The sequence below is a fragment of the Odocoileus virginianus genome, chromosome 10 (assembly GCF_023699985.2).
Source record: "Odocoileus virginianus isolate 20LAN1187 ecotype Illinois chromosome 10, Ovbor_1.2, whole genome shotgun sequence".
Lineage (NCBI taxonomy): Eukaryota > Metazoa > Chordata > Mammalia > Artiodactyla > Cervidae > Odocoileus > Odocoileus virginianus.
This window is the reverse complement of record NC_069683.1, coordinates 15,184,833-15,209,352: the sequence shown is the minus strand read 5'-3', so window position 1 is coordinate 15,209,352 and position 24,520 is coordinate 15,184,833. Positions and strand designations below refer to the sequence as shown.

At 52.7% G+C, this 24,520-nt stretch overlaps 1 protein-coding gene across 1 annotated transcript in view; it reads right to left on the bottom strand.

Annotated features, from left to right (window-relative positions):
• The window catches only part of ALX4 (ALX homeobox 4), a 44,186-nt gene extending 21,432 nt beyond the window's left edge, over window positions 1-22,754 (bottom strand). The window contains exons 1-4 of the mRNA XM_070472797.1: window positions 22,740-22,754; window positions 22,401-22,502; window positions 21,721-21,912; window positions 20,485-20,596 (exon numbers count right to left, since the gene is read on the bottom strand). Of these exons, the coding sequence (XP_070328898.1) occupies window positions 20,485-20,596; window positions 21,721-21,912; window positions 22,401-22,502; window positions 22,740-22,754 (421 nt within the window). The remainder of the gene's footprint in view (window positions 1-20,484; window positions 20,597-21,720; window positions 21,913-22,400; window positions 22,503-22,739) is intronic.
• Between the last annotated feature and the right edge of the window lie 1,766 nt (window positions 22,755-24,520).

Below are 24,520 nucleotides of genomic sequence, written 5' to 3'. Positions count from 1 at the left end.
CCCAGGCAAGAATACTGGAGTGGGTTGCCATTCCCTCCTCCAGGGATCTTCCCGACCCAAGGATTGAACCCAGGCCTCCTGCATTTCAGGCGGATTCCTTACTGTCCAAGCCAGCAGGGAAGCCCCTTCATTCCCTTAGCTTCTATCTATTCATCCTGGTTGAAGCCTAGGATGTTGCTAGGCTTCATTTTTTTATGAATGTTGCTCCATTTTTTTAGTCTAACCATTTTTTTTTTTACATGAAAGGCCTTGAAAGATTTCCAAAGGTCACCTTAATTTTTTTTTTCATGACTGTGATTTCAAGAGAATTATTTTTGTGACTGTGATTTAAGGAGAATGAACTTCTGAAGCCATCTGGGGAGAGGATGCTGCCGCTCTCTGTGTGTGTATCCCTGTCGTGTGCGTGGACGTGCGCCCTCGGGCATGTAGTACAAGCCTGCCGTGGCGAATGGGGGTGGGGAGCATATGTGTAGTTGCCTGCGGGCAGGTCTGCGGAACGTGCAGGCTTGTGTGGTCAAGGGCAGGCACACCAGCAGGGTGTGTGTGCCAGTGGATGTGTGCTGTTGTGTGTGTGTGGGTGTGTAGTTGTGCACACGCTCTGACGTATGGAGCGTCTGTCTAAGGGGCTGGAGTAATTTTATCCTCCATGGTTTTGATTATATCTATTTTTCCTCCAAACATCTGCTTTGTGGGGGACACGCCGCTCACCCTGTTCTTGGGTGAGCCAGCCTCACACGCCCTGTGGCAGTGTGCACAGCGCCAATGCAATCTCCTTAAACAAAACAGGCCAGCGTGAGGCCCTTTCATGCTATTTAAAGGGCACGGAGGAAACCCATCACTGTCCAAACAGTCGTGCGGGGGTGGGGGCAGAGGTTAAAGGTGAGTCATTGATCACGGCCCCAGCCCACCTCCTCTGCCATTGGGCTCTGTCCCGAGTTCAGCTTGGATGGCCTGAGTTTTGGGTCCAGGCCCAATAAAATACACCAAAGGGGGAGCCCGGACTGGGGCGGCCTTTCAGCAAACACGTGGAGCGTATCTGTGTGTACCGGGTGAGATGGACTGTGTTCCTGCCCCGGAGGAACTGCCAGGATGTAGAGGAGAGGTAACCCAGGGACTCAGCCAGCCACCCACGAGGTGATATAGGCACTCCTGCCATCAACACACACCCACCCAAGGCCCAAATGTGCTTCTCCAAACAAGGAAAGTCTGAGAAACTGTCACACATCACAGGAGGCTAAGACATGGGGCGCTAAATGTGATGTGGTTTCCCAGACAGAGTCCTGGAACAACAGTAAAAAGCACATTAGCGGAAAACTAGTGACATTGGAATAAAGCGTGGCACTTCACAGGAATGTTAAAATAGATGGGTAAGCTATTTGAATGGACATTTTACCCAGGAAGACATACATCTGGTGGTTCAGATGGTGAAGAATCCTCCTGCAATGCAGAAGACCCGGGCTCAATCCCTGAGTTGGGAAGATCCCCTAGAGAAGGGAATGGCTACCCACTCCAGTATTCTTGCCTGGAGAATTTCACGGACAGAGAAGCCTGGCGGGCTACAGTTCACAGGATCGCAGAGTCAGACAAGGCTGAGCAACTAACAAACGTAATAACCAGCTCAATATATTACCTACTAGAGGTTATTTACTAGGGATATTCATGCGATATGGCTACATACCTACTGCGATGGAAATAAAAAACTCGACGATACCAAGCGATTTCAAGGAACTGAAGCACGTGGAACTCTCCTCCATCACTGGTGGGAAAACAGTGCAGCAGTCTCTTATACAATTAAACATACGCTCACGGCTGGAGCCAGAAATCCCACTGCTAAGCATCTGCCCTCAAGAAACAAACACTTCTTTTCACGGCAAACCTGCATGCAAACATTTATAGTGGCTTTGTTCACAATCGCCTCAAACTGGAAACAGCCCAAATGTCCTTTAAAGCATGGAACAGCCACGCAATGGGATGCTGCTCAGAGACAGAAGGAGCAAACTAGTGATGTGAACAATGGCATGCACGACTCTCAGAGACAGCATTACTGTCTGTAAGGGAAGCCAGGCTCCAGATGGAGATGGTACCTGACTCCACTTATGTATTGCACGCCATTCTGGGAAAGGTAGCCGACTCACTGGACGGGGATTTGAGCAAACTCCAGGAGACAGTGGAGGACACAGGAGCCTGACGGGCTGCAGTCCATGAGGTCACGAAGAGTCAGACATGACTTAGCGGCTGAACAACAACCAAACAAACAGTACCAGGACAGAGGACAGATCACCGGTTGCCTGGGGCTGAGGGCTGGGGGTGGTTTTAACCCCAAAGGGCTGGCGTGTGGAGCTATCTGATTTTGTATCCCAGTTGTCATTGTTGAGTACACAGGTCTGTACAGGAACGTGTTCAAATTCATAAAGTCACGCTCCTCAGTTTAAATTTTTCAGCATGCTATTTTAAAAAATAAAAAGTATGTAAACCACAGGGCTTCCCTGGTCGCTCAGCGGTAAAGAATCTGCCTGCCAGTGCAGGAGACACAGGTTCGATCCCCGGTCTGGGAAGATCCCACGTGCTGTGGAGCAGCTAAGCCCATCTGTCAGTCGCTCAGTCGTGTCCAACTCTCTGCAACCCCATGAGCTGCAGCCCACCAGGCTCCTCGGTCCATGGGATTTTCCAGGCAAGGATACTGGAGTGGGTTGCCGAACTGCAACGTGACTATTGACGCTGTGCTCTAGAACCCGGGAACCTCAACTGCTGAGCCCACATGCTGCAAAGTACTGAGGCCAAGGTGCCGGAGCCTGTGCTCCACGAGCAGAGGAGCCAGCACAACGAGAAGCCCGCACGCCGCCGGCGGAGAAAAGCCCCCCCCATAAAAAATATATAACACTATAGAGAAAATACAAAATTGGGCTTAAATACAGTAAAGAAAAACTAAGCAGGTAAAAAGTTTGTATGTCTTCGCTCAGAAATCTCACCTCTAGGGATTTAAACTAACCGCAGAATTATGGATGGGTGCAAGAATTAACTAGAGAGAAAGGTCCTCGTGGCATAATTATATGGGAAAATTGAAAATATGCAAAATATCTAGTAATAGGAGATTGGTCAAATAAAGGATGGTATTTCCATAACTGGAGGATCCTTCCTGGTTTTTTTATTCTACAGACAGATTCTCTCTTGGTATTTAACATGTATTATTTTGTGTCTATTTGTTTTTTCCTTTATTTATTGTCTCTCTCTCCCTCTCTCCCTTCCATAAAACAGGGAATATATCTGAATATATCTGTTTGACTTAGCCTTTTGGTTTAATGCCTGGTATTGCGGCTGGTATGCTGAAGGGGTTCAATAAACACTGATGAAAAATGCAAGAAAGTGATGTGCAAGAACAGCATTTTATTACCTGAAAGATGTTCATGTTATAGTAAGTAAATCTCATTTTGAAAAAAAGGGGAGGTGAGGATGCAGTGTCTGTCCTTCGACAATACTAGCAGTTTCCAGAAGTAAAGAGTATCTGGGTTTAGTTGCTTTTTTTTTTTTCCTAGTCTGACTTAACTTTCTATTTGTCCTACCATAAACAGGAATTGCTTTCATCATTTTAAAATGCTATGTGAAAGCAGCGACTGGAATCCTGAATGGTGCCGGCTCGGGTAGGTTTGGGACTGGGCTGTGTTTTCCGGGAGGTGGAGGGAAGCGCTGCCGGGAACCAGGAGCAGGAATAGTAGCGATGCTTCAGAGAAAGGCCCCTTCCGCGGTGGGGACTAGCTACCGTTCTCACAAACCGGGCACCGTCCCCCACGACGCTGAGGCCTCGTGGGTACTGGAGAGTCCCAGAGCTCGGGCTTACGTTCAGACCTCACCGGTTCCTCTGCCCTCAGACTCACCACGCTCCACTACAACCAGAGACAGTGTCTAAGACACACACACCTGGTCTAGGGCCACCCTGTCTAAGGGCCTTCGCTGGTTCCCAGAGCCCTCGTCGTTGTTGTTGTTCAGTCGCTAAATCGTGTCCGACTCTGTGCAGTTCCACGGACTGCAGCACACCAGGCTTCCCCGTCCTTCACCACCTCCCGGAGTTTGCGCGAACTCACGTCCATGGAGTCAGTGACGCCACCTAACCATCTCATCTTCTGGCGCCTCCTTTCCCTCCTGCCCTCAGTCTTTCCCAGCCCCAGGGGCTTTTCCAATCAGGATGGTCAGATAGAGTACAGGGTGCTCAGTTAAATTGGAGTTTCAGGGAAACGGTGAGTCATTTTTTAAGTATGTCCCAAATATTGCATGGGAAATACTTCTGCAGTAAGTACCCTACGAACAAACCTTGGGGTTGCAGACTTTCAAAGATGCAAACGTGCACTCCCTCAGTGTCAGACCTGAGTGAAATTGCAGCCTCCCCCACCATCGCCTACTGCTGAGGATCCTTCAGTACCGTCATCTCCCTCCTCCTGTCCCTCCTCCAGTCAGAAACTCGCCTTATTTGTGTCCTGGATGCCAGCTCCTCTCCCAGCCGTTATACTGGACTTACTGCGCTTCTCAAGGTACTGCACTGGAAGATGAAACATGCTTTATTTTTTGTGTTTGTCTTTATGCATTGATATTATTTGTGTGAAAAGTATGATAAACCTATTTCCGTACAGTACCATGTAGCCGATTGTGTTAGTTGGGGATCTGGGCCAACTTGCTTGGACTTAACGAACCAAGTGAAGGTACGAACTTGCTCTCGGAATGGAGCTCGTTTGTATGTAGGGGACAAACGTACTAAAAATTATTCATTGTTTATTTGAGCTTCAAATTAAATGGAGCATATGGGGTTTGTTGTTGTGTGGTTTTTTTTTTTTTTTTGCTAAAAGCTCGAGTCGGGCTGACTGTGGCATTCAGGATTCCCCGGGTAGGACTGGCCACCGTCCTCCTCACAGACTTATGTCTTGCCACACCTGCCCCTCCACCTCGTCCAGTCCCACCGACCTGCCCGCAGGCCCCCAACACACTGCTTGAGCGGCTTCAGGCTTGCCCATCCCTGCATGTGCTCCTTCTCACTGGGATGCCCTCTGCCCTTCATGCATCTGGCGAACTCCTACTCTCCGTGGGTAGCTTCCCCTGTAAATTTTGTGGCTTTCTCCCCCACCCCCATTACATACAGTTATCTATGTTCTATATGGAAACTTAAAAATATGAAGATAAGCCCAAAGAAGAAAACTATAATACATAAACAGAAAAGGGAAACATAATTTTTTATAAAAGTCTTTTTTAAAATCTATCACTACCCTGTAACATCTTTCCATCCTAATTCCATATTCTTCTACTAATACATCATTTTTAATGGCTACATAGTAGTCCATTGCATGGACAAACCCTATTTTGTTTCCTCAATCCTTTACTGTTGGGCACTCGGATTGTTAATTGTTTGAAATAGTAACAGGCTTGTGATGAATATCTTTGAAGTTAAGTCCCTTGACATTTTTGTAGCAATTACCTTTGCAAAAGTTCCAAGAACTAGAAACACTGAGTTAGGTCATAGTCACACCTTAAGAGCTCTGATAAACATGTCTTTTAAAAATGTGCCAATTTTTCAGCATGCCTGCCTGCTTCAGGACAAGTACCAATCATTACACTGTTCATAAAAATTTTTGCCAGTGTGATGGATAAAAGTGAAATCTCATTTGAATTTACATGTTTTTTAAAATTTGGGCTTCCCAGGAGGCTCAGTGGTTAAGAGTTCACCTGCCAATGCAGGGGACCCAGGTTCGGTCCCTGGGTTGGGAAGATCTCCTGGAGGACGAAATGGCAACCCACTCCAATATTCTTGCCTGAAAAACATCCCACGGACAGAGGAGCCTGGCAGCCTAGAGTTCATGAGGTCCCCGAGTCGGACATGACTGAGGCCGAGCACGCTTACACACTCATACACACACAGGCACACGTTACTAGTGAAGTTAACTTTTAATTTGTTGCATTTCTTCTTTTGTGAATTGTTTCTACTGAGCTTCCAAGGTTCAGTGCAAAGGTGACCCCTTTGACCCTCTCTGACCCCAGGGTCGGGCTTCTCTCTTAAACACTGAATTCCCCGCTCTGAAGCACGGCGGTGTGGTCCAGCCTCCCACTCGACCGTGAGCCGCTGGGAACAGGGCCTCCCTGTTGCACTTCTGGGTCCTGAGCTGGGCCTCGGCTCCTTCTGCCTTTGGTAGCACCAGGCAGCCCTGCGCGCCCTGCTGAGGGTCACAAGGGCGCCCAGAGGAAGGGGGTCCGAGGCCATGAGGCTGGGCTCCAGAGCAGGGTGGGGGGCTGTGATCCCCCAGCACACACTGCTGTGGGGTGGCTGTGGCATGGGGGTGGAGCTTGGTGCTTGTGGGGTGATGGGGCTCAGAGAAAGCAGCCACGGGGCAGGTCGTGTGCGACCAAAGGGGGCCCTGCTACAGATGCTGCCACGGCCCCAGGCAAAGCTTTGGCGCCTCTGCTTCTTCACGGCAGCAAGCCCTGCCCGATCTCCTGCCAGGGGGAGGAGAGGAGGGTTACAGAGGAGGTGCAGCCCCCTCCAGGAAGCCAAGACTGGGATGTTCTCCTCACCCACAAGGCAGGTTTGTGGGGCCCCTACGTGAAGGCTCTAGGCAGCCCCCATCCTGCAGGTCAGGATCAAGGCTGCAGTGGCTCACACTGGCCACCAGGAGGCACTGCAGCCCTAATTACCTTCCTCAGGGCCAGAAGCGAGACCCCAGGGCCCCGCCCGCAGACATTTCTCCAACTTTCCTTAAAGACCCAGGCCCCCTCCCTGGGAGGGTTGGCCAAACAAGTGGTGATGCAGTCCTACTACGTGTCTGCCAATATCCCAGCCCTTCAAGGGACGCAGCGGTGGGTGAGGCGGGTCCCTGTCCTTGGCAGAGCTCTCTCCTCCTCCGGTTCTGAGGATGTTCACGTTCTTGACTCATGTCAGTCCCCTGCGTTGAGCACCCTCATTTTACAGATGGGCAAACTGAGGCTCAGAGAGAAGGGATCCACTGACCGTCACCAGCCACCGGGCGGCCGGCCTGACCCGAGGTCCTCTTATTCCCTGCAATCTCCTCCCTTCGTGGAGACCCGAGGGGGATCACTGGCCCCTAACATCGCTGGATACTAACAGCTGAGCCATGCCTACGCTACCCCACACCGGTTTTGCCCAGCTGGCTGTCCAGGCAGCTCGTGGATTTGTTGCTGGCTCCTCTGTGGGCCCTTCCCCGGGGAAGCGTCAGCAGTCGCGGGGACTGCAGGCCCCTCTTCCATCACTCCACACTGAGGGGAGAGGTTTCCTGTGAATCAGAGGCGTGAGGGGGTAGAATCAGGAAGGAAAAGGAATCAGCCCTGCGCTCTCACTACACACCAGGAGCTGTGTTTCATGATTTACCCGGTACTAGGACACCTATCATGCCCCCCACTGCTGCTCTTTACAACAGCCATGTGAAATGTGCCCATTTTACAGCTCCAGAAACTGAGGCCAGAGGGCGTAAAGGACTTGTCTAAGAATGCACAGCTGGTGAGAGGCAGGATTTGAACCCCAAGCCTGGGGCATCTTCCTCTTGGCCCTCCTGGAGTAGATACCCATGTGGGGCTGGGACAGGGCAGCCAGGAGACAGTCAGGCAAGAAGGGGAAAAAAAAGTGGGAGCCACAGGAAAATTCCTCCTCTCTGATGCCTCTAAACCTGCCCATCGTATCCAACCTTCAGTGCTGGCTGGTGAAACATCTGGGACCTCTGATGTGGACCAAGGCCTTTTCTCAGGACCTTGTTTTCAGGGTCACTCCATCCCCCAGTTTACATCCAACTGATTCTTTCTTTTCCTCTTCCTGACACTGGGTCTGGATTTATATTCATTCTCTGCTAAATACCGAAGTATTTAAAAGTAAAAAAGCATATGTCTGCGACTTACCCCTAAATGGTTCTGAAAGAAATAATATGTATGTGTGCATCTGAATATATATTAATATATACATACAAAAGAGCACAAGAGAGATTGTGGGCAATAATGCAAATACGGTAAAACTTTAAGATACGGGGGATCAGTGTCAAAGGGATCTGGGAATCCTTTGTATTCGACATTTAACTTTCCTGATGTCTGAAAACATGTCAAAACAAAAGGCTTTTAAAAAGAACAAGAATGCAGACAAATGGAAAGAAACCACTTTATCCAGGAATACAAGTTCCAAAACTGGGGCATTTGTTACAATTTGAACAGGACCCAGACTAGAGTCTAGGAAGCAATCTCTCTGCCTCCCCCTCACCAGCACCATCCACAACTTCTCCAGACTGGCTCGAACACTGAAATCAAAATCACAAGGCAGATCAACTCAAGGGACAAACCTTGACTCCCCAGGCCTATGGAAACCCTCGTTTCCATCCTCGGAAGCAACCGGAGACCCCATTAAAGCATGTGGTTCTTCCAAGGCCATAGGAGGCAGTATTTTGTTAGCTGAGGTCAAGTTATCCTTGGAACTTAAAAAACCTTGGTATTGTTTGAGCCTATTTTAATTTCAGCTCTCTTACAGTTAGTCCAAAAGGGTAAGGTTTCCTTGCATCCAAAAAGAAGTGGTTAAAAAGAAAGCCCAGCGACAATAGTTGGAGCATGGAAGCAACCCAAGTGTTCATCGGTGGATGAGTGGAGAAGTAGCCTGGTACCTCCATGCAGAGGATTATTCAACCTCAGAAAGGAAGGACATTCTGGTACCGGCTACAGCACGGATGAGCCTTGAGGACATCATGTTGAATGAAACCAAGCAGTCACAAAAAGGCAAACACTGCACCATTCCCCTACGCGAGTCCCTGGAGTAGTCGAGGTCATGGAGACAGAGAGTAGAACAAAGGCTGCCAGGGCCTGGGCCCAGGAGGGTGCAGAGTTAGTGTTTCGTGGGGACAGGGTTTCAGTCTGACAAGATGAAGAGTTACGAGGCTGGATGGTGGTGATGGTTGCACAACATTATGAATGCTCTTCATACCACTGGACCGTACACTTGAAAATGGTTACCATGGTAAATTTTATTTTTATTTTACAATTAAAAAAAAAAAATTGGAGAGAAAGAAAAGAAAGCCCACTACTGGCTAGGGTCCCTGCGGGCCTTCACCCGGCCTTCCTTCAGTCGCCCAGGTCCTTTCCGCATCCCAGCTCAGGCCCGATTCTTTTCTCTTCTCTTCTCTCTGACGCTGTGGCTTGGGTTGTGTCTATTCATGGCTTTCATTCCTTGGTTGACTTGTTTGTTCATTCACCAAGCGCCTCCCCAGGGCCTCCCTTTAGTCACAGCCTCACAGAAGGGGCAGATGACACCACGGGCTGGTCAAGTGTTACAGGGCCTGACGGCAAGAGCCCTGTGACGTGGGCAAGGCAGGGTCCACGGGGAAGAGTGACCGGTGCTGGATAAAAGGCCAGGAGAGGCTTCAGCAACGATGTGAACTTGACCTGAGTACTGACATCTACCGAGGTCTTGGCAAGGCCCGATAACCACATGTTATGGCAAAACAGGACACCCAGCTTTCAGCTGAGCTGGTCCTAAATTACTAAGTGAGAAGCCCTAGGGGCCTTCCCCCAGGGCTGGGGGCAACAATAAAACCATCACACCACTGCTTGCATTGGAGCAGCACTGACCCATTCACTGTCTGCTCTGATTCTCCTCAGATCTCTAAGAGGTCAGTGTTTTAACCCCCATTTTACTGATGAGGAAACTGAGGTCCAGAGAAGCTTGACTTGCTCAAGATCACAAAGCGAGGAGGGGCAGAGCTGGGATTTGAACCCAGACAGTCCAACTCCAAGCCAGGTGTCCCGTCTATGGCCTCTCACATGGAGATGAGTTGTCTCTTGTACGCAGACAGGCAGTCTTGTGAGGGGTGGGGGCGGGCACTGGCCGACTTGGTCTTGTCTTTGGGTGATACAGTTGAGCCTTAGGAGAAATGTCTATCTCAGAGGACTAACCTGAACAGAACTCTGGGGTCCCCAAATGCTGGTTTCGGTGGTTTAGTCGCTCAGTCGTGTCCAACTCTTGTGACCCCATGGACTGTAGCCTGCCAGGCTCCTCTGTCCATGGGATTCTCCAGGCAAGAATGCTGGAGTGGGTTGCCATTTCCTTCTCCAGGGGATCTTCCTGACCCAGGAATCAAACCCGGATCTCCTGCATTGCAGGCAGATTCTTTACTGACTGAGCCACAAGGGAAGTCCGTGGGTCCCCACGAGAAGCCCCGTTTATGATCTAACGCTTGGACGTCACCTCGTGATGCTCCCTGGGGTGGGCTGGGACTCTGACTGCCCCTGTGAGCAGCCCTCCTCATGGACTCTGAGGCTTCCCAGCTCCCCGCTCCTTGGCCCAGCCCAGGTCTCATCCCCAAGCCCTGCCTCATGAGGCTGGAGGGAATCCAGGGACCCAGCAGGGGAAGGGGCACCGGCCCAGGCTGGGTCCACTCCCAGAGAAACAGAAGGAACCTCCCCTATTCTCCCTTCGGCCCAACAAGAAGCCCCAGGGCCAGGGGCCACCCTGGGCCGCCCCTCCCCTTTCAGGCAGGATACGGAGATCTGAGTGATCACAGCGCCTGTCAGTGGAAGGACTGCCTTCTGATTTCAGATCGGCTTGGTGGTCTGTCTGCCCCTTGGCCCCCTCTAGCTTCACAGAACCATGTGGCCTTGGGCATGTCCTTAAACATCTCCTTAATCCCTCAGAGCCTCTGTCTCTCCTCTGCATCAGGAAACCTGCATTCCCAAGCATCCCCTTGGGGCCACTGTAATACCACCGTTGGATCCAAGGGAGGCAAGATGGAGAAGCTCAGATCCTGCTCTAGGTGAAATGAATAAGTCTTTGGGGCAGAACGGACTTGGGTTGACCCCTGAAACTGACCCTGACTTGCTGCCCGCATTCATTCAGCAACATTTCTGGAGCGCTAGCTATGTGCTGGGCAAAGCTCCAGGTGATAGAATCACAAAGTCCAATAAGCACGACCCCTCCCTTACAAAAGCCCTCCTTAGGGGAGGCAGGGGTCACGGTGGGGGGAGGTGGACAGGGCAGGAGCATCGAGGCCAGCCTGGCGCAGGAAGCAGTGTTTCTGGGGCCTCTCCAAATCTCTAGACGGGCAGCGATCTGGTTGGAGGGGTCTGTCGAAGCTGTGTACAGCTAGCTCTGTGCATACGATGAAGAAATGTCAGCTCTCCCCCTCAAAGAAATGGGGAAATTTCTCAGGGAGATTCTTTAGGAGGCTTCCAAGCCACTTGCACCCTGGCAAAGTGACTTTGGCCTCTGTGCAACTCGGTCTCCTCATCTGTAAAGTAAGGGGGTGGATACCCACCTCCCAGCATGTTTGTGAGGGCTCAGTGAGGCCAGGAGCGAGAAGGCGTACCTCTGCCTGATACCCAGCACGCTGTCTGTCACCGGGACCCCTCCACGGTAGATAACACGCTGATTATTTGGAGGGAAGTTAGGCCAGGGCGGCTGCGAGACCACAGGAGTCCCTGGGCTGCGATGTCTCACCCTCTCCCCGCCCCTGCCCCAGGTGTACTCTCTTCAGCTCAAGTTTCCCCAGCTCCAGCTGCCCAGAACATTCCACAAACCTCTGTCCCAAGCAGCTCCCCCGCCACCCCAGTCCCCTTCCAATCAAGGCTCATTTCTACCTACATATAACAGAGAAATAAATGGGGTGAAACATTAAAACTATTTTGTTTGTCATTTGTTATAGATATTTTAAACTGCTAGCTGATGTTCAAGAAAGCCCCTTCCATAAATACATTTTGACCTAGATTAGGTTGCAACTTGCAGCATAGCCATGAAAGGAGGCCTGTAATTTTAAGTGCTGCATTGAAGACAGTGTGGCTTATGCGCCCGTTGACAAAGGTCAGAGCAGTTGTGAGCTCCTTACGAAAACCTGGCTCCTGCTTAGACACTTGGTAACATCTGGACGACTTTCCTAGGCAGGCACACCAGAATATTTAACGGCTCCAGAAGAATTTTCTCCGTGGGGGCCTTCGCTGTCCTCTACCCAGCATACCACCCAAAAGCTGTCTGGAGGTGGGGAGTGTCGAGAGGGATGGTTCCAGAAATGAGCCGCCGCTCCCACTGGCGCTGCTGTCTGCTGTCACATGGCCCTTGGTGATTCAGGGCTATGTCAGGGCCCTTTCTGCCCTCGAATCCCAAATCATCTTTCTAGTCCCAAGTCTGTTACCACTTCCTCTTTGTAGATTCCCTGCCGTGCCCTCCTCCAAACTCCCCTTCTTCTTCTGGGAAAGTCACTCAGTCGTGTCTGACTCTTTGCTATCTCATGGACTATATAGTCCATGGAATTCTCCAGGCCAGAATACTGGAATGGGTAACCTTTCCCTTCTCCAGGGATCTTCCCAACCCAGGGATCAAACCCAGGTCTCCCGCACTGCAGGCAGATTCTTTACTAGCTGAGCCACAAGAGAAGCCCCCGAACTACTCCTAATAATTCGAGTGCTTTTCACAAAGCATTGCCAAGTGTGGGTGCACGGCAGCCTCCACCATTAGACAGTATCTTCATCACAGGCAGGGAAAATGTCTCGACAAACTCTGGTCCCCACATCTGGCACTCAAAAAATACCTGTTGAACAACCAACTCAGCAAACACCAGAATTAAATGAATCTTGCTAAGTAACTAAATGTCTCAGTCTGTAGAACGACCACATCGGCCTATAGAGAATGTTTTTCCCACCAAAATCAAGTGTTTTCTTCCTCCAGATGTGTTCGTGCTAAACTAAAGAATCATTTACAAGCCCCAAAAGCAAGAATATATTTTCCCCCCTTGGACAAGAAGGGAAAAAATCATGGCTGGATTCATTGTGAGGTTGCCAGTTAAAGTTTTCTGAGGTTGATAAAGATGGGTAAGATTATTCAGGGCTTCCCAGGTGGTGGTAAAGAACCTGCCTGCCAACACAGGAGACATGAGAGATGCAGGTTCATTCCCTGGGTCGGGAAGATCCTCTGGAAGAGAGTGTAGCAACCCACTCCAGTATTCTTGACTGGACAATCCCACTGACAGAGGAGCCTGGCAGGCTACAGTCCACAGGGTCGCAAAGAAGCGGATAGCACAGTACTTGTCAGGGAGACGACTCATCCCATGCAACAGTGAGAATGGACCTTACGGAGCACAAAAGTGGCTTCGTGTAATCTTATCCGAGGGGCTGAGTCCTGGGTAGCTCATTAGGTAAACCCTGGCCCTGGCTGTGGACTCAGGCAAGGTCTCTCCAAGGCAGCCCTTGATCCCTGGCACAGAGCTGATGCCGAGCAAACGAGGAGGCCGTTCCAGGAGCGGTCAGTTCTTGCGAGTTTAAGGAAGGGGAAGCTAAACTCCCCAGCAGATGTGACTTGAAGGGTCTGAAGGGGCCTAGGACTCCCCTTCTCCCCTTCTTGATCCCTCCAGCCCCCACGCTGGGCAGCCAGCCAGCCTACACCCTTTTCTCATCACTCAGATGTATTTTAAAACGTTTTGTCAACCACCCAGCATAGACTGCAATAATTTGTTCATTTTCCAATTTTATGCATTCAAGTCAACCATAACTGTCTGTCAAAGTTTCCAGCCTCACCTACTCAAAGTTCCAGCAACGTCCTATTATCAACAATAACAACTAACATTTATTGAGCACTTCTGCTGCCATAAGCTCTTTACCTATATCACCTTACTCAGTCCTCAGAATATTCCTTCATGGTACATATGATTCATATGCCCACTTTACAGACAAGGAAAATCGAGGCAAGGAAGCAAAGAGGTCAACTCATTTGCCCAAGGTCACTCAGCTGGACAGGCTGAAATCTGTTTTCAGGTCCTGGCAATGCTGGCCTCACTGAACCAAAGGCACCTGAAGCTTCAGGCAGCTGGTACAGCCCGACTGTAGGATGAACACAGTTTCTACAAGATTCCAAGGCATTAGAAGCTGTGCCTGTTACTTGCCTGTGGGCTTCACCGAAGGCTCAGAGGATAAAGAATCATCTGCCACGCAGGAGACACAGGAGACGTGGGAGATACAAGTTCAATCCTTGGGTAGGGAAGAGCTCCTAAGAGCCGCTCTACCTGGCCGGGAGACCAGGCCTCTGTTTAACCAACTGGGCGGGGGTCCCGAGGCAGGAAGTACTGGTTTCACGAGCGAGCCCCCTCTGGAGCTCTCACTGCTCCCCCTCTCTGTTGCCCCCTGCCCCTCTGGTTACCCACCAGGGGCGCCGAATCCTACTGGGTCCCTGGCTGAGCCACCCACTGGACAGAGCTTGGGATGACCAGGGTGGGCCACAGGGAGCAGCAGACGCCTCTGATGAGGAGGAAACAGAAAATCTTGAAGACATCCACGGGCCCAGGAGTACAGAGCAGGGTGGGGTGCCTGCCTGCAGGATGACTTAATGAGGTTCCTCATATTCTGGAACTCTGGACCTTCATCTCAGGAGGCCATGCCACACTGGGGACATCGACCAGTGGTACAGAATAGAGAGCCTAGAAATAAACTCTCAAATACACGGCCAATTGATTTTTGACCAGGCGGCCAAGACCATTCAATGGAGAAAGGGCAGTCTTTTCAACAAATGATACCGGGAAAAGTTGGTATCTGCATGGGAAAGAATAAAGATGGATCCTTATCTTACACCATCTGCAGAAATTAACTCAGCGTGGTTCAAGACCCCAACTTAAGAGCTACAATATAAAGCTCTTAGAAGACATAAGGGAAATCTTCCTGGCATTGGAGTTAGCGATGATTTCTTGGGTATGACAATGAAAGCACAAGCAACCAAGGAAAAAATGAATAAATTGGGTTTTTTCAAAATTAAAAAATTTTGTGCATCAAAAGGACACTATCCAAAAAGTAAGAAACAACGATAGAGAAAATATTTGCAAATCATATATCTGACAAGGGATTATCATATATATATATATATCATATATCATATATATATGATATATATATGGTTCCCTGATGGCTCAGATGGGAAAGAATCCACCTGTAATCTAGGAGACCAGAGTTCGATCCCTGGGTCAGAAAGATCCCCTGGAGGAGAGAATGGCAACCCAGTCCAGTATTCTTGCCTGGAAATTCCATGAACACAGGAGCCTGACAGGCTACAGTCCATGGGGTTGCAAAGAGTTAGACATGACTGAGCAACTAACACACATATACATGTATAGATATAGATATATCCAGAATATACATAAAACTCCTATAACTCAGCAACAAAAGCCAAGAACGCAAGTCAAAAACGGGCAAATAAATAGACACTTCTCCAAAGACGAAAGACAAATGGTCAATAATGGTTTGACAAAATGGTCAAACACAGAAGGACAAACATTGTGTAATTCAACATCTATGAGGTGCCTGGGATAGGAAAATTCAGAGATGGAAAGTAGATCAGAGGTTTCCAGGGAATGGGAGGAGAGGGAGACGGGGAATTATTGTTTAATGGGCCCATCTGGGATGATGAAAAGGTTCTGGAAATAGTGGTGACGGTCATACAACACCACGAATGTACTTGATGCCAGTGAATCCTTTACTTTAAATCCTTAAAGTGGTAAAATTTAAGTTACGTATATTTTACCACGGGCTTCCCAGGTGGCACGAGTGGTAAAGAACCCGCCTGCCAATGCAAGAGACACAAGAGACGTGGGTTCATTCCCTGGGTAGGCAAGATCCCCTGGAGGAGGGCATCGCAACGTACTCCAGTATTCTTGCCTGGAGAATCCTATGGACAGAGGAGTCTGGCAGCCTACGGTCCATAGGGTTACAAAGATTCAGACATGACTTAGCACAGCACATATTTTACCACAATAAAAATTCTCCCTAATTAAAATAAAGATTTGAATGTTGAAAGAGGCCACACTAAGTCTGAGGTCGCAGCCTCTCACTGCACTGCTCAGAGGCTTCCAGGGGGCTTCCCAAAGTCTGAACCCCTCATCAGAAAGTGAACGGCCCTCTCTGCTTTGCCCCCGCTGTTCTTCAGGCTGACTCCTGCCTCTACTCACCACACCCTGTGCAAGTCACACACCTGCTCTTTTCCAGGTATCCCATGTACTTTCCTGACCCAAGTTCTCTCTGCCGACTCTAGAGTGCTGTTTCCAGCTTTCAGTTGGTGAACTCCTATTCAACCTCCAAGGCCCACTTCAAATGCCCCTACCCACTAAGGCCCAGTCCATCTGCACTCTTCCCGAGAACTGCCATGTTTACACATTTAGTTTACACATTAACTCACTCACTGCTCAGCGTTCCACACCCAACAACACAGCGGCACAACCCAGCGGCAAGATGTGTCGGATGGGGCGGAGGAGCCTTCGACAGCACACCTCTGACAGCTCTATGCCCAAGTCCTTCTCTAAGGAGGGAGGGGGAGCCCTTCCGTCAGAGCCTCCTCCACCTCTCCGTCCGTCGCCCCCTCGGCGCCTGGCTCGCGGCATCGTGGCCGCCACCCGAGAGGGCTGACTCCATCCCAGGCTCAGGTCTCATTGTTTCTGCTCATCTGGGCTGTAAGCGCAGGACGGCACACAGGCCCCAGCAGAGGGGTGCATCCCCTGGTGGGGGGGGATCTCAGAGCCCTGGGGTGGAGGGGGGAGGACCCAGGGAGGAGCGTCAGCAGAAGGACCAGGGGCCCCGAGCTCACTGCAGGGAAGGGGGTAGCCCTGAGGAGAGGGGGGTGTGTGTGGGCGGGTGAGGGGGAGACTGCCCACGAGACTGCAGCCACCTGGGGGATGCGGCACCCAGACTGTAGTCACGGCCTCCGAGGTGGCGGCGAAGGGGAACAGGGTGGGAAAAGGTGCTCCTCCAACTGCAAGCCTGAGAGGACAGCAGGCCTGTGCAAGACGGAGCAACTCAAGGTCTCGCTTCCACCACGCTACAGAGGGGTCCCCGCAGGAGGTGCCTTTCGTCAGGGTAGACGAGAACTAGAAGCCCGGTTCTCACCCATGCCCACGCCTCCTTCAAGAGGAGGAGGCAGGAAGAGAGGATGGGAAGGTTCGCTCCCTCCTCCCTCTCTTCCTTCCCCAAATTCCCTGAGCACCTGCCCTGTATAGCAAGCCCTGCTCCAGGCTCTGGGAAAACAGTTCGAAACAAAACCGTTTCCTAAGACAAAAGCCTCACGGAGGCTCTCAGCCTCCCCAGGAGGCAGGTATTTCCCCATTATTTGCTCCAGCACATGGTCCTCAGCTCTACCCTGCTCTGATCAGAGGTTCTGGCATGTTCCTTGGGCCTCTGGGACTTAAGATAAAATCCCTCACAACAGTTAAGAGGCACCGATGCCACACCTGACCCCGTATTCTCACGACTGCGCAGCAGGACACTTGAACAGGGAAGAAGCTAGGCCCAAGGACACAGAATCAGGTCTAGACTCAGACCTGCTGGGCCCCAAGCCCACCCTTGACCTCCTCCCCACCCACCGTCCCCCCACCCCCACCACTGCACTTCCAGATGGAGGAGCTCTTTGGGGGACATGTTTGTAAACCCAAATCTTTCCATCCCATGTCATCTGAGATAGGATGAGCTGTGTTTAGTTGCTCAGTCGTGTCCAACTCTTGGTGACCCCATGGACTGCAGCCTGCCAGGCTCCTCTGCCCATGGGGATTCTCCAGACAAAAATACTAGAGTGGGTAGCCTTTCCCTCCTGCAGGGGATCTTCTCAACCCAGGGATCGAACCCAGGTCTCCCACATGGCAGGCGGATTCTTTACCATCTGAACCACCAGGGAAGCCTGAGCTAGGATGAGAGTGACCTCAAATCCAATTAGGATCATCCCACAAAAGGATGCCTTCTGGGTTCTCGGAGCCCTTGGCCGTCAAGAACTTGCCTTCCCGCCTCCAAGCTGTCCCACCTTAGGTAAGTTACTCATCTTCTAGAAGTTTGCTTTCATCTGAGAAATAGGGGTGATGAAAGGGTCTCCCTCACAGGGCTGGACTGGGGTTCAGTGAAATCACACAGAAGCAGCATCTTCAGGAGAGCTCAGGGATCGTGAGAGTCTCACCGTCAGCAGTGCCGATTCTTACCTTCTTCTGACTCACACCCGCCAGCCTCCCTGCCTCTGTCCTGCATGTGGAAAACTGGGGCAGGGAGCCCAGCAGGGCCCACCAGACTCTTCCCCTTTGGCGGGCTGGACCAAGGAGCCTCTTGGTATGATGCCTTGGGCAGAGTGGTGGGGCCCAGAGTCCTCCTCAGGATCGTGGGGGACCCACCCATCTTTCTTGATGCCTCAAACCCAAGCCTAGAATAGCACAGAACAAGCCCAGGGCCACAGAAATCAACTGGTCCCAGGCAGGGGTTTTCAGGGAGACCAAGGCCCTGAAAGGACATCTGTGCAGCAGAACTGGGCACATCCTCCTCTTCTCTGCCCTTCTGAGAGCTCCCTCCTCGCAGGGCGTCTGGGGAGCTGTCCCAGATCAGTGCTGGGGTGTGAGCCAGACCTCAGCCTGTGTGGCTGAGTGGCGGGGCTGCACACGGGGCCGGGGGCTCCTGGGTATCAGTGTTTAGTTGCTCAGTCGTGTCCAACTCTTTTTGACTCCATCACTGTAGCCCATCAGGCTCCTTTGTCCATGGGCTTCCCCAGGCAAGAATACTAGAGTGGGTTGCCATTTCCTTCTCCAGGGCATCTTCCTGACCCAGGGATCGAACCCAGGTCTCCTGCATTGAGGGCAAATTCTTCACCATCTGAACCACCAGGGAAGACCCTGGATATCAGGGAGGCCCACAAACCAGGAAGGCCTCAAAGTTTCCTTTCCCACTCTGAAACCTGGTCAGACACACCCCCCTGCCCCCAACTGCCACTACCATTCAAAATACCTTAATCATCTGCAAGATGAAATGAGAAGGCGGGGGCCCTTAGTCCTTACTGGAGACTGTGACCGCCTTGCAGGATAACCCTGCAGGCATATCACCTCTCTGCATCCTCACATTTCCTCCCGCAGAGGCAGGACTGGCCCACACAGCCCCCGTTTTGCAAATGAAGAAATAGACTAGAGAGATAAGCAGACCGTTTCAAAAACACAGGCAATTTCCAGGGAAAAGCCAGCATACGAACCCAGATCTCTTGATCGCCAGGGAAGCGACAGAGAGGGGAAAGGAGAAAGCAGAGAAGAAGCTACGGCTTTTCAGCCACAAGAGAAGATCCAGGTGGTCTGTGGCAACTCTGGCCCCTCCCCTTACTGGGTAAAGCTCCACCCACCTGGGAGTGGGGTGAGTTTTGCTGCCCTTCTCCGCCCAGCCTGGGTTGGGGCTTCGCTCTCCAGCACCAACCCATTAACTGCAGTGAACCAAGCTACTAGTCTGTCTCCTCATCCGGACCCGAAGGCAGAGGCTGTGTCCAGGACTTCACAGAATCCCCCAGGAGGCCTGGCACAGACCCAGGCAAAGTTTGGTGAGGAACTGGAGTTAGGCATTTCAGTCCAGTCCCCTTCTCTGTGAAAACTGGGCATTTGGGCCAGGAGGCACCTGGTGTCTCATCCAACACTGGGCGGGACACCCACCCTGACACCTGGATCCATCACGTTGGAGGGTTGACTTCCAGGCTTCTGGACTCAACCGAGGTCCCCCCACCTGGCCGGTGGTCAGCCTCAGAGGAGGAAGTAGGTCATGTGGCCTCAGCTAATGCCCCTGGGCGCTTGCTGCCAGGCTGCCACATACTTAGGAAACAAAACTCGGTTAGGCAGCCCAGCAGAGAGCAGGAGTCCCTGCCCCCTTGGGTCACACTGGGGATGAGTTCCTGCGGTCCCATCAGTGCTCTTCTGTTGCCCTGGCAACCCCAGGAGATCCTGGTGGAGCCCATCTAATTTCTGAAGGAGAGGGAAAGGCCAAGCATCTACTGTGTATGAGACGGAGTGTGCGGCTAACTGGATGGATTACAGTGAAAGGAGACGGTGGGCGAGGGGGCGGAGGTAGCCCCCAACCCACCCGCTGCAGCCCTTCCTCCCTTCCCACTGACTCGCCTGTGGGGTTCCATTCCTCTTCAGGCCTCAGTCTGTTGTTGACCAGCGGCTGAGTCGCTCGACTCTTTTGCAACCCTGTGGACTGTAGCCCGCCTCTGTCCATGGGATTTTCCCAGGCAAGAATACTGGAGGGGGTTGCCATTTCCTTCTCCAGGGGGAGCTTCCTGACCCAGGGATCCAGCCTGTGTCTCCTGCATCAGCAGGTGGGTTCTTTCCCACTGAGCCACCAGAGAAGCCCAGGCCTCCGTTTGCCAAATAAGATCTGCAACGCGCATAAAGATGATCCTCAGGCTGGTTTCTCCTCCTCGGGACTGCTGGAGGTGGGAGGAGGCCCCCCTGCAGTTTGGGTGGGCTGGGTGAGAGCTCTAGGAAGCCTCTGGGGCTCCCTCCACCCCCAGGGGCCCCAGGGAGACTCTGTCGGCCACTGGGTGAGTCAGCCTCCCTGGGGAGCCACGACCAGCGACAGGGAAGACCACAGGCCACCAAGCACAGGCTCTTCGTCACCGCTTCCTGGCCTGAGCCTCTGGTGGTTGCACTGACCACAAGCAAGGTCCCTCCCCTGCGCGGGGGTGCGGGGGTGCGCACGGAATCCCAAGCAGGTGCCCATTCTCACCTTCACGCTGCTGACTATACTGGGTGCCTCCTTGCAAGTGCCGTGGGGCGCGCAAGGCTTCCATATAGGCGTGCACACGAATTGGTATGCACGCGTGGTCCCCGGAATCACCCTGGGAGAGCAGGTCCAGGACAGATGAGTGTGAGCCGGGAACATCGCCCCACGGTCACGTGGGACTCGCGCTCACACCCACTCCCAGGCCTCCGCCCGCACCAGTAAAGGTACTGGGATTGCTCACAGCTTCCTCCCGCACAAAAGAAAAGTGAGGAGGGCGAGGAGGGCAGGGAAACAGGGTGGGGCGGGGGAGGGGGGAGAGTCCAAATTGGTACCAGCACAGTAACCCCTAGAGGGCCTTTGGAAATTGTCCAAACTCCCAGATTTCGTAGAAATAAAATCTGGATCCAGAAGGGGAAGGGGACCCAAGGCTGTGAGGGGAGTAAAGAACATCGCAGTGGAGACCCGCCTCCATCTCAACCTGGACTGTGCGCCCTGCCCCGCACATGTGCCCAGCTGGACCTTAGCGCCCGCCCCAAACCTCCCACAGCCTCTCCATCTTCTCTGCCATAGCCCTGCCCTTGGACAGCTCGGACAACCTGCTGCTCTGCCCCGACCCGGGTCCACAGCAGTCCATCTTCAAGGTGCTTGGGGCTGATGCCCAGGTTCCCAAACCCCTAGTTTGGAAGGAAATCCACTGCAGGACAATCTGCTTTAAGAATCTGATGAAATGCACACCGACTCCCTTTCTTTCTAAAGTGCACAGCTGCAACGCGCCCGTGCCCAGCAGCCCCAATTCTGTGGTTCCCAGGGCACGACCGACTGAGGTGTGGTCGTGGGGAAAACCGGGTAGTTGGCAGGTGGTGGCGCCTCTGTCAGCGACCCTACATGCGGGAAGGCTATGGTATCTCCCCGTCACCCTCCTCTCGTGCGCCGTGGTGACCCTGCTAGCTGCCCCCGGAGCCGGATTTCCAAAACCGCCCACTGCCCAGTCCCCAGGCTTTCACAGCTCCGAGCCTCCTCTTTGCACGTCTCTTTTCCTCTCCGCCAAGCCTCAACTCCCCTTCCACGGCTCCCTCCCTTCCTTGGCGCTGCTGGTCTGGGGTGAGTGGGATGGGGCAGAGAAGAGAGTCTTGGCTAAGGCAGCAGAATGTTCCAGGAAGGTGGCAGAATGTTCCAGGGAGGCGCGGGGTGCACGACCTCTGGTGTGTCCGGGGTCTCACGACCCCTCCGTGGACATACTGGAGGCTCCCGTCGCACCACTGAGTCAGCTTTCCTGGAGAGAACGCCGTCCAGGCAGTGCAGTGTCGGCTGCCCGCAGCCACCCCGGGGAATGGAGGAGGGGGTGTCACCGCCCATCTGCAGGCCAGAGAAGAGGCGCAGGCTGCACCTCTGGGTGGGGGGCCCCTGGGGGACCACCAGGAACTCGGATCTCTGAGAAAGCACCAGCTTATGGCTGGAAGGCTTGTTGGCCAGACAGAAGTGTTTCTCTAAAAAGGCGCTGTTTTGAAGGAAGGCCCTCTTCTCAACTGTCTAGTCTGGACCAGCCCTTGGCCAGTGGCCCCCACAGCCTCAGACCAAGGGGTGGGGGAAGGGGGAGGGTGCCTTTCACTCTAAATTCGCTGGGTGGTATCATTCCGCAGCTGAGTACCCCCAGTCTTGGTTTTCGAATTTGATGACCCGCCTTGTAACCGTAATACTTCCTGGGGAATCAGGTAGCAGGCGGGAGCATGTGGCCAGGTGGCACCTGGGTAAGCTGGGTCCAGATACGGGACCAGGCTCCCACCGCCAGTGCCTAGGTCCTTCGGTTTCCTGGCGGGGAGCAGGGGTCGAGGGAGCTGAGGACGCGGAGGCTGCCTCCAGCCAGGCATTCTCCCAGATCCGCCCCACCAACTCCCCTTTCCCGGCCGCGAAAGGCGCACCCGCTGCAGCTCCGGCTTCGCGGCTCTCCACCCCAAGCCCTCGGAGCCGCTGGGGATCCCGGCAGTTTTCCTATTCTTTCTCCGCCCGCTGCTTTGGGCAACCTGGACCAGAGGTGAAGGAAAAGTCCAAACCCCAGACAAACGCCGGGACCCCTCCCTCCCTCCCCGCAGCCCCCGTAGACGCGAAGGCCGTTCTATTTCCATTTTATATTTCAATCTGTCCCCGAAACAAAGCCGCACGCAGATTTGCGGGAAGAGAGAAAAGGGCTGGGGCCAAGGGATAAGGTATGACCACGGGGAAACGTGCGCGCGGCTGCTTTCCGAAACGAAAGTTCTCACGGAGCATGGCGGCATTTTACGTTTGGTACTTTTAACTTGTTTTCCTGTTGTGGCCCCTCTCTGCAGCGCACAAAACTCGGGGCTTCAGCGGCTTCGGGAGAGCCTCTGGCGGCATGGTTCCTGGAGCAGCCGGCCGTTCCCTTGCAAGAGTGAGGACCGCGCAAATGCCTGACATGCAAGGTTATTCTCTCAAGAAACGCCACTATCGGGAGGGGGGCAGGTTCTCTGGCTCCCCGGAAGCCTCTTCCGAAATTTCCTTGAAACAACTGAAAAAAAAAAATCCCCACCCTAGTTTTCGTTTAGGGATACAATATGTAAATGGTCTCTATCTCCATCCACAAGGTAGTTATACCATGAGCATGTAATTAACAATTCTTCCAACGTTTCACTTAACTGGGTGTTTCACTGTATATAAATTATAATAAAGACACATCGACCGTTTTAAAATAATAGGAGACCTTTAATCTGGGCCTCCTGTTTTTCTGTTTAAGATGGTTTGTGTTTAGGCTGGACCGTTTGAGCAGAGTGACGGCTACAGAAATTAACAAAGTAAAAAATTAAAAGCATCTTTCTTCCTCTCGTCCCCACCCCCCAGTTGACCTGGGATCCTGGACGTCACAGCTCAAACGCTTGAGTTTTCCCTTCCTCATCCCACAATCATCCACGGGTTCTTAAGGCTAATGCGCGCCCCTCAGTTTCTCCCTGTCTTTTTGGGGACCCCTCTTATACAAAGCACACCCCGGTTCCTTGGTTTAATTTGACTGTGACCCACGTGGAGTTTACACATTTCGTGGTGTGTGGATTGTGTCGGTGGTGATGGGGGAATAAATATCTCTAGCATTCAATCACTGTGTCTAATTCAACAAATCAAGGCCAGCCCCTCGGTGGCGCCCTAGGGGTCTCCGGCCTGGCCCGGTCTCCCAAGACCTCGGTGCTGAGAGCTCTGCTTTCGCAGGCGCCAGGATGGGAAGGTAGCGATCGGCTAGCAACGAAAACCTGCGTGCACCGAATCGAAAGCGAAAGAGGAGGTTGAGCAAGGCTGCTTTCGGAAGCGTCCCGGGGCGCCTGGCCGAGGCCTGGGGTGCCGAGCGCGGCGGCGCTGGCGGCTTGGAGAGTTGGCCCCTCTTGTGAGCGAGATGCCAGGGTCCCAACTCCTGCAGGGATGAGGCTCTTTGAGCAGCTGAAAAACATCAGGTCTCCAACCTGGTGGGTCTCCTGGGGTTCAAGCGGCCAAGGATGGACCAGGACGGGCGGGGACTTTGGAAGGGCAAAGTGTGGCTCCAGGGAAACTGGTGGGGTCGGGATTGTAGTAGGCAGGATACGGTGGGGCTCTTGCATTAAAAACGCGAATGCATCTGCCTGAAGGGAACCGTGGAGTCACCTTGTTCGTGACCCTTTCGGTACTGATGGGGAAGCAGCAGAGGCGCAGTTAGGGGTAGGGACTTCTGCAGCCTGGATACTTGTCTCCCCTACGAGCTCCGCAACTCCGAGCAGCCCTCCCGCTGGAGACTGCCGGCGGCCGCCTGCTCCAGGCTCTCGGGCCATGGCCCCAGTGCAGACCCCAGGCCCACACCTCTCTGGTCAAGGAGCGCTTGGATCCGAGAACTGGCTTCCGGAGGAGGAGACCTCGGACCCTCACTTTTGCTCCGAGCAGTTACGCAGATGGAGGAACTGGCCTCTGGCCCGCGGACCTACAGAGCTGGAAGGTGGTTGCCAGGCCAAAGCTCCACTGGGTGGGGGACGAGCCACAGTCAGCCTAGCACCAAAGCTGAGTCTGCCTC